Here is a 10,107-nt window from a genome sequence, read left to right as displayed (position 1 = left end):
TTGAATGTGTGGAGTAAACTGGTGGACTCTTAACGTGTGTGACCGGAAGTGAGTCACAGCGAGGGGTGCTGCAAGCAGCGTAGGGAAAAACGTTTTAATTGTTATTGTTAGCTAAAGCAAGAAGAAACAGGAGAAGAGGAGGGGGCGTCTTCTGTGAAAAGTGAAAGAAGTCGTCAGACAAAGGCAGAAATGGTTCGTGCACGTTCATTTTTATTCTAAAATAAAAACATGGTTTGCTAGCGTGGTGGCGAGTGAAAGAAATACCCAGCTAGCTGGCTTGCTAACCACTAGAGGAGGGGGCAGGAAGCGGGACATAGTTACACAGAACAGTACAGTAGGGATCGTATAAGTGATTAAATTTTCAAACGTTTTACGGATTGGATGAAACGCTAATTGTTTCAGTGTTACTGATGGTGGCACAAACTGGCCAACACGCTGGCAGAGAATATAGCTAGCTGTAATAAAGATTTATAACTAGTTAGCTAAGGAGCGGGATAGCAGCCAGCTAACGTAATTGTACACATGCGAGTAGACCGACGTTACTACTACTACTAGTACTAGCTAGGCAGGATAGCTACGCGTTAGATCTGTAGCTAAACAGTGGCGTTCGGAAAAATGTATCCCTGATAACATATTTGCAACAGATCACTAGTAGCTGTGTAATAAAAAAATAAAAAACTTTAAACCATTGACGAAGCTTACAACGTAGAGATGCTCTTTTTTTAGCTTAACAAAACCGTGGAATATAGCAACAAGAGTCACCATTCTTGTTAGATTTGTCGTTTAGCTAGCTTTCTAACCGCATGATTTGCGCGGTCTTGTCCAAGGCTCGCTTGATTGCAGTTATCAATCTACGAATACAGATCTTACACTTTTCTTGACCGTGATATCCAGGAAACTTGACTAAATATCCAGGTGATGCTGGAGATGGCGATTCTCATGTTAACGATATATTGGTTAACGTTAGCTAGCTTGCAAAACAATTCCTCGACATGGAAGTTAATTACTAGGGACCGAGAGAGCTTGTTCGTTAAGTCTATAATTAACTCGTGTTTTATCTAACGTGAGCTAAAGAGGAAAGGGAGGGCAGCGGTAGTGAGCTCGATTTATGCATCACGTTTTGATTTCAACTGGAAAATTTGTTTCGATTTTAGGAAACATCGACGATGGAAAACGGAAACGTTGCAGACGGAGAGAGCAGCACGAAGAAGCAAACAGGTTCACGCGATCAGCAGTGTATGTTTGTGTGCGTGCGTGTATGCTTTGGCAAAGCAATATGACCTTTATGCATGAAATGTAAATAACAATAAATGATATAATTAATGGGACCTCATTATTAGTCCAATCATTTTAATACTGTTCTTGTTATTGTTGTGTACTTATTGTTGTGTACTGTTATTTTGCCCTGTTGGTATCGAAAACGGCATTCAGCTAGCTGCCCAGATATAGGCTAATTGTGGAATTGTTCTTGCAGCAATTATCTATAGCAGTTGATGATGCATGCTGCTTGTTATTATGTCTCTCTTGTCGGCCAATGGAAGCATGCGTGATGTCCATCGCAGTTTGTCAGGCTGTGTTCCTCTCAATAGCTTTGAAGAACGAAGTGGGATATGAAATCTCCATTCCATTTGAGGAAAACAACTTTGAGCAGCCTGGCTTTTTCAATCAGAATGAACACATGTTTGAAGGTGAGTGACTTGAACAATTTGAGTGACCTTAAACAAATATGTTGGGTGCACGTCCTACAATTGCTAAAATAATTATAAATTATAAACTCAGACCCATCAAAGAAAATATTTAGGTACATAAATATCTAGATGTTTTCAGCTCATCACTTAATCGATAATGAGATGCGTGAAAATGTGTCTTAATAACTAAGGACAATACTGGACGTTGTGCTGTGTGCCACCTCCTGCAACATACAGGTATACATGTTCTAATATTAACTATATAACATCCTGTACAATGTTCACCCACATGGAAACACAGGATGGAACAGTATGTGATTTAAAAAAAAGATATGACTTTGGTGTCATACCAGTGAATGGCAGTTCATATTGTGGAGTTGTACCCAATAACAGCTCTACAACTCTATAACTATAGTTCAAGGTTATGAAAGTCTCTTGCCGGTGATGTAGTGTGTTGCAATGCAGGATCTCAAAATGGGGAACAGGAAATTTGGTCTGTAAAGATATGCATGCATGAAAAATCGAAGGTGCTCCCATTTGTCAAAAGCTATGCAGTCAAGTTACCTACATTTCCTCCAAATGATTTACTCTGAAGTGGTGTGTGACCCATTTCAGACAACTTATTTAACTGTGATCATACAGGAAGGGTGTAAATACAAATTATAATTAACTTTAAGCAAAGGATATTTTAAAGGATCTTAAACCTGTGTTTAAAATATTCTCAGTTACGTACTTGGCAATGATTGGAAGCTGCCCATTCATGAATTATTTTTTATCAAGTCTTCAACTTGAATTTGGCTTTGGTTTTGCTGTAGGATGTACTGTCCTGTATGTAAATATATGATAAAATGGTGGTTTCTTGATGTAGTTATTCTGCACTACTTAGAAAAATAAACAATCTTTTGAACATTGAATATTACTGAAAATATTCCTTCCGCCCATTTACTTTAACAAGCATTAACCTACAACAACTTTGTGTAAGGGCTCCAAGGAAGTGTATCCTGCTTAAGAAATAGGATCTTAATGCAGTTATATGTCCTTATGTCCATCTTCTGCTGCTTGCAAGTATTGCAGATCTTAATGTGGAGTAGTTTGCAAAACCAATGTCTTTGACGTCCGCTCGCTGAAATGGTTGCATGAAGTCTTATTCTCAAATCGCTGCCCACTGATACGAGGGCGTGCTCCGGTGGCCTCTTCGCACGTGCTCATCGATACGCTCTCCTGGTCTCAGAGTCGCAGTCCGGTCCCCCGCTGCCCGGAAGCTCCTACCTGGTGATCACGAACCTGCGCACGCAGCTCCAGATCTCCCTGGAGAAGAACTCGTGGCTGCAGAAGCGCATCGAGGACCTGGAGGAGGAGCGCGACTTCCTGCGGTGCCAGCTGGACCGCTTCATCTTCTCCACCAAGAGTCAGGAGAGCAACGGGTCGGCGCAGGGAGGTGCGTGCGTCTCCTGCCCGCCCCGCTTGGCGCTTCATGATCCACCATCCCCCGTGGCTCCTTATTGGCTCCCACGGTGTGGTGAAACACTGCCGTATGGAAGGGGGTGATTGTGTAGCTTAATGGTTGGGGAACTGGGCTTGTTCTTCAGGCGCGGTTGATATTTCAGTGGGCTGCACCGCTGTTGTAGTCTTGAGCGAGGTGCTTAAGCTGAACTGCTTCCATGAGTGTCCTGCAGTATAAGTGATCTGTATGTAACGAATGTAAGGTGTGTAAGTCGCCCTGAATAAGAGTGTCTGCGAAATCCCTTGTATATAACTGTAAGGTTTTTATTTTACACTTCTGCTCCGCTCCTGGCTATTCAGGGCCAAGATGTAGCATCTAAGATTACATAGTTCCGTTTTGTGGTTATGGTACATTTTCAGTGGCTGCTGGGTGGCTTGTCCTGTTGAGGCAGTGTTCCAGTCCATGGATGGGGCCCATAGTCCAATATTGAACCTCAACTGTTCTGGTGGAAAATGTGGCTAACACACAGCCTCTGGTGGGCAGGGTTTAGCCAGGTGGCATTCGCCTGTTGAGCTGCACATGAAGCTTCTTCTTCCAGTTCGTGGAGGTGCGCACCCAACTTGCCAGTTGAAGCGGCAGTGACATCACACACTTTGGAGGAGAGCACATGCTGCTCTCCTGAATTGACAAGCGAGGTTGTGATGAGCGTCACAGCGTGAGCGTAATTGAGCATTCCGAAATTGGAGGGGGAAAGGAATTAAAGTTGTACGCTGAGATTCAGAGCACAATACAGTGAAACAAACAGATGTAGTGCGGGAAAGCATAACATGGGCGTTGATTTGATTTGGTGTTGGGTACATAAACTGTACTACTGCATGGAATGTGTTAATGCCTTGGAACAAATGGAACGGAATTCCATGTAACTTTTTGTTTGGTTTCTGTAGGGAATAACTCAAGAACATTTACTTGGGGAAGGAGGAGAGCCAGTGAAGCTGGTAATGAGATTCTTTTTCTTTCCATCTTTCAGTTGCTGTACTGTGTACTTTTGTGTGAGTCTAATAATTTGTTTATTTTTCACTTAATTTTTCCAGTGCCCAGTGCTGTTTTTAAGAACCAGGAAAGAGTGTTTCGCTTTTTTTTTTTTTTGTCACTCAACTTTATTTGAAATTGCATTATGAAGGCCTTCGTTTTTAAAGTTGGGAGTGTTAACAAGAGTCTTTGGCCTTTTTCTGACAGTAGTACATGTGCAGTCACATAGTCTTCTGGGAGACTTGTATGTGCTTTGGGTTATAGCGATCTTTGGAATATATTCTTGTGTGTGACGTTAACAAAATGTAGCCTTTTATTGCATTTTCTTTATTTGCGTGTCATTAAACACGCTGTTTCTCCATTTTAAATCCCCTACTCATTTGCCACACATGCAGAACTCCCAGAATATGCTTAAAGCGATGTAGTCTGAACTTCTGCCGGGTGATACGATTGATCATAATGTTGGAGGGATTTTGCGTCTTCATTGTACAACACTCCACTGGTCAGCTGGGCGGCTGTGGTCTTCCTGCACACTTAAAGCATGGCCTAGTGCAGTGCGTCTGCAACTCAGAGCCTGTGAAGTGAAGAAATAGGGTTGTCACAATCACTGTATAACTCATACAGACAATGATGAAAATCCGAATGATTAAATTACCGTCACTGTGATGCGGTATTTTTTTCTTTTTTTAAAATTGTTTATATCATTTTAGTTGTTCTCTGTTGTTTAACGTAAGCGTTGCCTATTAAAAGCAGTCGTGTGTGTATTTTCAGTTGTGGAATGAAAAACATCTGTTCTGCCATCTGCTTTAGGCTGTGCATCTTCCCCTAACGCACGCACTTACGTGTACACCTCTCCCCCTTCTAGAAGGGAGAGGTAGCCTGCGCGTTGAACTTAGGCTCTACGCATTGAGCTCTAGCATTGGGTGGGATTGGGGAAAGAGCGAGAGAGTTCTGAGGGTGAGCCAATGGTTTCAAAGCTTTGGTGCCACCAACCCCATGCGATAATCCTGCTTGCTGTAGTAATTTTGCTCACGATTCTGTTAACCCATATTTCTTATTTGTGGTGGCCATTGTGAAAAGGCTGCTGGCTGCACACACTTTGGAGGACCGCCATTTTAGCCTGTGCTCCCTCCCTGACATTGCAGCATTGTGACAGGCCTACAAATTCCATTTACCATTCCGAGTTGGGCGAGGGGGAAAAAGGCATACTACTCTCACAGAACATGTGTACGATGAAAATATTGTGTTAATCATTTGCCGCTGTTTTTCCAGACCAAAAGACTGGTTCTCACAGCCCCCCAGTAACTCCCCGTCAGTCAGTCCGCAGAAGGTCTGCCCCCCAAACCCTACCGAAAACCAAAAGTGCTTCTTCCAGCCAGAGCAACCAGCAGATGGGACAGGGCTTCTCATCCCCACAGTCTCAGTCACTCGTGCAGGGCCAAGGGACCAATAACAGACAGATGACCGACATACCTGGTGAGCAGACATTCTCGAAGGTTACAGTTCTGCCCTGTAACGGTTGAGGACCAAACAGGAATATGTGGAAAGAGGAGGGAAAAACATATTTTGAGTTTTGCTTGATTTCTTTATTTTTGCTGGTATTCAGTGAATGTGAATTTTCAGTAGGAATATTTCATGGTATGTTAACACATTTCTTTTGTATTTTTAAAAAACTTTTATTTAGCTTAATCGTTTAATGAAACAATGCGGGTCATGTACCTTCCTCAAGGCCACAACAGCATTGACCCACCTGTCATTTAAACCTGCAGTTGGAATATCCTTTTCACTATACCCCTCTAGTTTTAAAGACACAAAATATCCTAATCTTGTGCCCCTTCCTCGTCAGAATCCCTGTCTCTGCTTGGAACAGAGGAGTTTCTGGAGGATGACAGCTACCTGGAGGAAGAGGAAATGATGTCTGGAGAAGAAGTGATGTCAGAGAGCATGACCTTAAGGAATCTGGGCTCGGGCACGCGATCCATCAGTGGGCATCCAGGAATGAAGATGAGAAGGGTGTACCGGATTTCTCGAGGGAGGGAGAGAGGTGAGAGCAAGGGCAGGTTTTGATTAGTTTAAATTGATAAAAAATGTAGACTTCATGCATCAAGCTGCATGCATCTCAATGGGAATGTGGCCATGGTTCATCCTCCATTTAAACTCCTTTAAAACCGTCAGTGAAATAACCTCCCCTTCGTTTTTTTCAGTCAAAGACACGGCTGGGGTGCTCTTCCGCTACAAAAAGATTCTGGTGACGTACCAGAGGCTGAAGAACATGTCTAAGGCCTTCCAGATCCACGGGGTCGACCGCAACACGGTGGCGTCCACCACGCCCATCGCAGAGCTGCTGCTGGTGGCCCCTGAGAAGGTGGCCGAGGTGGGCGAGTTCGACCCCTCCAAGGAGAAGCTCCTGGACTACGCCCGCCGTTGCTACATTGCCCTGGACGAGCAAACGCTCAGCAAGGTTCAGGCGCTGAAGAAGAACAATCTTCTGCTGCCCATCTCCTACAGGTTCAGACATTAAAGGGGTGACGGGTTTCTCTGGGGGGGTGGGGTGGAAGGTTGGGATGGAGTGGGGTTGGGGGAAGAGTGGGAGGTCTGACTTGAACGAAGGCTGGTTTTCAAGAAAGACATGTACGTACACCGATACGCACACGATGAAATAGTGTTTTACCCTACTGGAGCCGAATTATTTGACTTGTGTGTTAGGATCATTCCAGGATGTCATGCATGAAGACTTGGAGGGAATGAAACTTTGATCGGGAGAGAGCATACAATGTTGTCTTGGGATGGAGCAGTGATTGATTCCCTGAAATGATGGATGGCTGGGATCATGTGCTCTCAATTATTACTATCAGGCAGGCATGGATATAGAGGGGTTGGTTGTAATTGGACTGAGGAATTGCCGGTTTCAGTAAAGGCTTCACTTGAGAGAGAGAATGAGAACTAAGCGAACAGTGACTGGACATAGAAAGTGGAGGCGGGAAATGTAGAAATACGGGATGGTCAGCAAGGTTAAAGACTAGGATGAGATGACCGGTTCAGCATCAGCACACGGCTTACACAGATACTCCTGTCGGGCACTTAATGTTAGTGTTAACAGAATGGATAGAGTAGTATTGTACAATATATACATTCCAAGCCTTCTGGGATGGGCATTGAGTGGCGATATTCAGTCTGTCAGTTTACTGACATAAAGGATGGCTCAGATGAAGGAAGACGTTGTAACAGTCCCAGTGGATATGTGTGAGCAGGAAACATTTTTCAAATTTTTTCTTCAGTTATGTTTTTAGAGAGATGGTAAAACATTACTGTCCACAGAAATTACTTTACACCTCAAGGGTGAACACATTAAATTTTATTTGACACTATGACACTATCTTTGACCCTTAGTCCATTTATATCTTTGTCATTTTTTGCATTTTTCTTTTTTCCTTTTATTTTTCTTTAGGTTGAAAGTGAAAGGAGGAGAGGAACGGTAATGGGATCAGTGCTACTCTGAAACGCATCTGCTGTACAATAATACACCACACTGTATTTTACTGTACCATAATATACTATATCTCTGTACTGTACTATACTAGTGTACTATACTGAAGTAAACTGTTGTGTAGTATGTAATGTACTTTACTGTCTTGTACTATGCTACAGTACTTAAGTATATTATTGTAATGTATAATACTGTACCACTATGCTGTACTATACTATGGTGAAGTAAACGGTTACACTGCTGTTCTGTTCTACTTAACATATTCTTGCTGCTGCATTCTCTGTATTGCAATGTACCATTGTGAATGCATGCATGGAGTTAATTGCCATGATGAAATTATACTCTTTATTTATTTATTTTTTTTGTTATCTTATAATGGGTAGTTAATTCCTCTCAGGAAGACCATTTTTATTTTTATTTACACCATTCATAATGTCAGTCCTCCTCTCTCTTATTTTGATTCCATCCTTATTTAGTCAGATTGCGACGTGGTATGAACCATAAGCGATGTGATTTGGCCCTGACTTCATTTTACAATGGATTGTTGACAGTTGTTGACTCAATGAATAGTAGTGCGTGACATCACATTTTTACATTTTAAACTGGTGGTTCAGCAGTAGTATTGACTGTAGTATAGTATAGCGGTTGTGTGTGTATTATGTACACTGGCAGACAAAATTCTGGAGCAACTTGTATTGAAATTACCTGTTAAGTGTAATGAAGTACTCATCACTTCTTTAATAGTTTACTGAAAACTGATTGTGATGGCAGGAGAATCTGATGGTTGAACTGGATGAATACTGTATGTCTGTCGTGACAGAATTGCTTGCAAAACTTTCGCTTGTCTATCTGAACTCAAGTAAATTGCCTGCAGTCATTTGATACGGGTTAGGGGAGTAGTTTTCAGTTTTCCTCAGGAACCAATCGTGTACGGGATAAGTATGATATAGATTGCTTAAAAACCTGTGAGTAAGGTAGTAAGGGTTGCAAAAGATTTTGCAGCTTTTTTAAAAAAAAATGTAATGTTTTATTTCTGCTTAAATCAGAGTAGCAATATTCTAGAAAGCAAGAGGTGTTTGTCCTACTGAAAAATGATAGCGTATTGATTACACCGATTGTGATGACACTAAAGGTAGAAATGCAAATAAAGCATTGATTTCTTAAAAATTTCAGCGTGTTTGGAGTCTTCTGTAGTTCGTGGGGAAATATGTGAGTGAACCACGTGCTGCAAGGTAATGCCGGCCAAAACACTGCCCCAAAGCAATGGACATCAACATTTCACTGGGTGTGCAAAAGATACTGTGCCGTTTGTTGCATTGGAGGTGAGGGCGGAGTAAAAAAAAAAAAATCAAGGGTAAAATGTCAGCACCAGAATATAATGGCAGCACAATTCTACAATGATGGCAAATAATTGATGATCACTGGTAATGTATTGCATTAATAGGGTGCATTAATTGACTGATTGGGATACATATTGATGACTGCTATTTTCCTACACAAATAGTCTTGTTTAGAGTTGGGCACATATGCATTTAGAATTTGTGGGGGGAAAAACTCACCTTTGCCAAATTGAACTTTCTGTTGCTGAATTCCTTCCATATTAGTCTGTGTAGCCATGTGCATTTCTGTTTGTTCATGCTTTTCTTCCTTGTCAGCAACCCTCGTCATCGGTTTGAGACAGTGCATGGCCCTGGCTTGTCGGTATTTAAATTATAAATGTATTTGGTGTACCTCGGGCACTATCTCGATTGCACCCACTGCTTCCCATTCTGGCAACAACTGGTTGTGATGTTTTGCCAGTTAAGGAAGAATGGGTGTTAAGTCAGACCTGGGGTCAAATACGTATTTGTTTTGGATTCAAATACTTTTCTACGCTTTGCTGATCTTGTCTGGTGCATTGGAACCAGTGAAATACTCTCAAAAAGTGCTAACCCTGCCTTCTGGTCATATTGGCAGGCTCAATTACACCAGGCAAGATGAATAGAGCACAGAAAAGTATTTGAATCAAAAACAAATACGTATTTGGCCCAGGTCTAGCGTTAGTGCTGTGTGTATCAATCATACGTTGAGAACAATCTTTGTAATTTATTCTGCTGTGTTTTAGTAGGTGCACGTGTCTCAGCGTCTAGATATAATAAGTCCTTTTCAAACATTTTCAGTACAGTATAACTGATCATGTCCTCCAAGGTCTTCACATTCTTGCCTGAGACTTTTGTACCCTTGTTAGAAGCCATTTATTTAGTTGATAAGGAACGGCAGTGCATTGCTGCCACAGAGAGAAAATATTTTTCAGCTCAGTATCTCGTTATAACAAGAATTTGTTCTCATTATGCTGAGAAACTTATCATAACAAGCAACTTTACTTATAACAAGATCCTTTTCTGGTTATAACAAGATTTGTTTGTACGTCGTTACGAGAAAAAGATCTTGTAACGAGACAGGTTTCTCGATATGAGAAC

At 41.9% G+C, this 10,107-nt stretch overlaps 1 protein-coding gene across 4 annotated transcripts; it reads left to right on the top strand.

The window, feature by feature from the left end:
- Positions 1-28: 28 nt before the first annotated feature.
- Positions 29-8,817, top strand: ccdc106a (coiled-coil domain containing 106a). 4 transcript variants are annotated; one of them, XM_035413859.1, is made up of 9 exons: positions 29-192; positions 1,155-1,218; positions 1,590-1,688; positions 2,920-3,126; positions 4,077-4,127; positions 5,434-5,637; positions 6,008-6,205; positions 6,366-6,669; positions 7,610-8,817. In XM_035413859.1, exons 1-9 carry the CDS (start codon positions 190-192, stop codon positions 7,638-7,640), a joined length of 1,161 nt encoding a protein of 386 aa, XP_035269750.1. In that variant the 5' UTR covers positions 29-189; the 3' UTR covers positions 7,641-8,817. The 4 variants fall into 4 exon arrangements, with proteins under 4 accessions (XP_035269750.1, XP_035269733.1, XP_035269759.1 ...); XM_035413842.1 differs by having other exon boundaries at positions 1,155-1,236; XM_035413868.1 differs by lacking the exon at positions 29-192 and adding an exon at positions 306-915.
- The last annotated feature ends 1,290 nt before the right edge of the window (positions 8,818-10,107 follow it).

This window comes from Anguilla anguilla, chromosome 1, assembly GCF_013347855.1.
Source record: "Anguilla anguilla isolate fAngAng1 chromosome 1, fAngAng1.pri, whole genome shotgun sequence".
NCBI classification, from domain to species: Eukaryota; Metazoa; Chordata; class Actinopteri; order Anguilliformes; family Anguillidae; genus Anguilla; species Anguilla anguilla.
This window is presented reverse-complemented; position numbering and strand designations above follow the sequence as displayed.

Bases quoted from the DNA above. Each gene is read 5' to 3' on its own strand.
- ccdc106a (XM_035413842.1), top strand. The intron at 1,689-2,919 runs GTGAGTGACTTG...TCCTGGTCTCAG, and splicing joins GAATGAACACATGTTTGAAG to AGTCGCAGTCCGGTCCCCCG. The intron at 5,638-6,007 runs GTGAGCAGACAT...CTTCCTCGTCAG, and splicing joins ACAGATGACCGACATACCTG to AATCCCTGTCTCTGCTTGGA.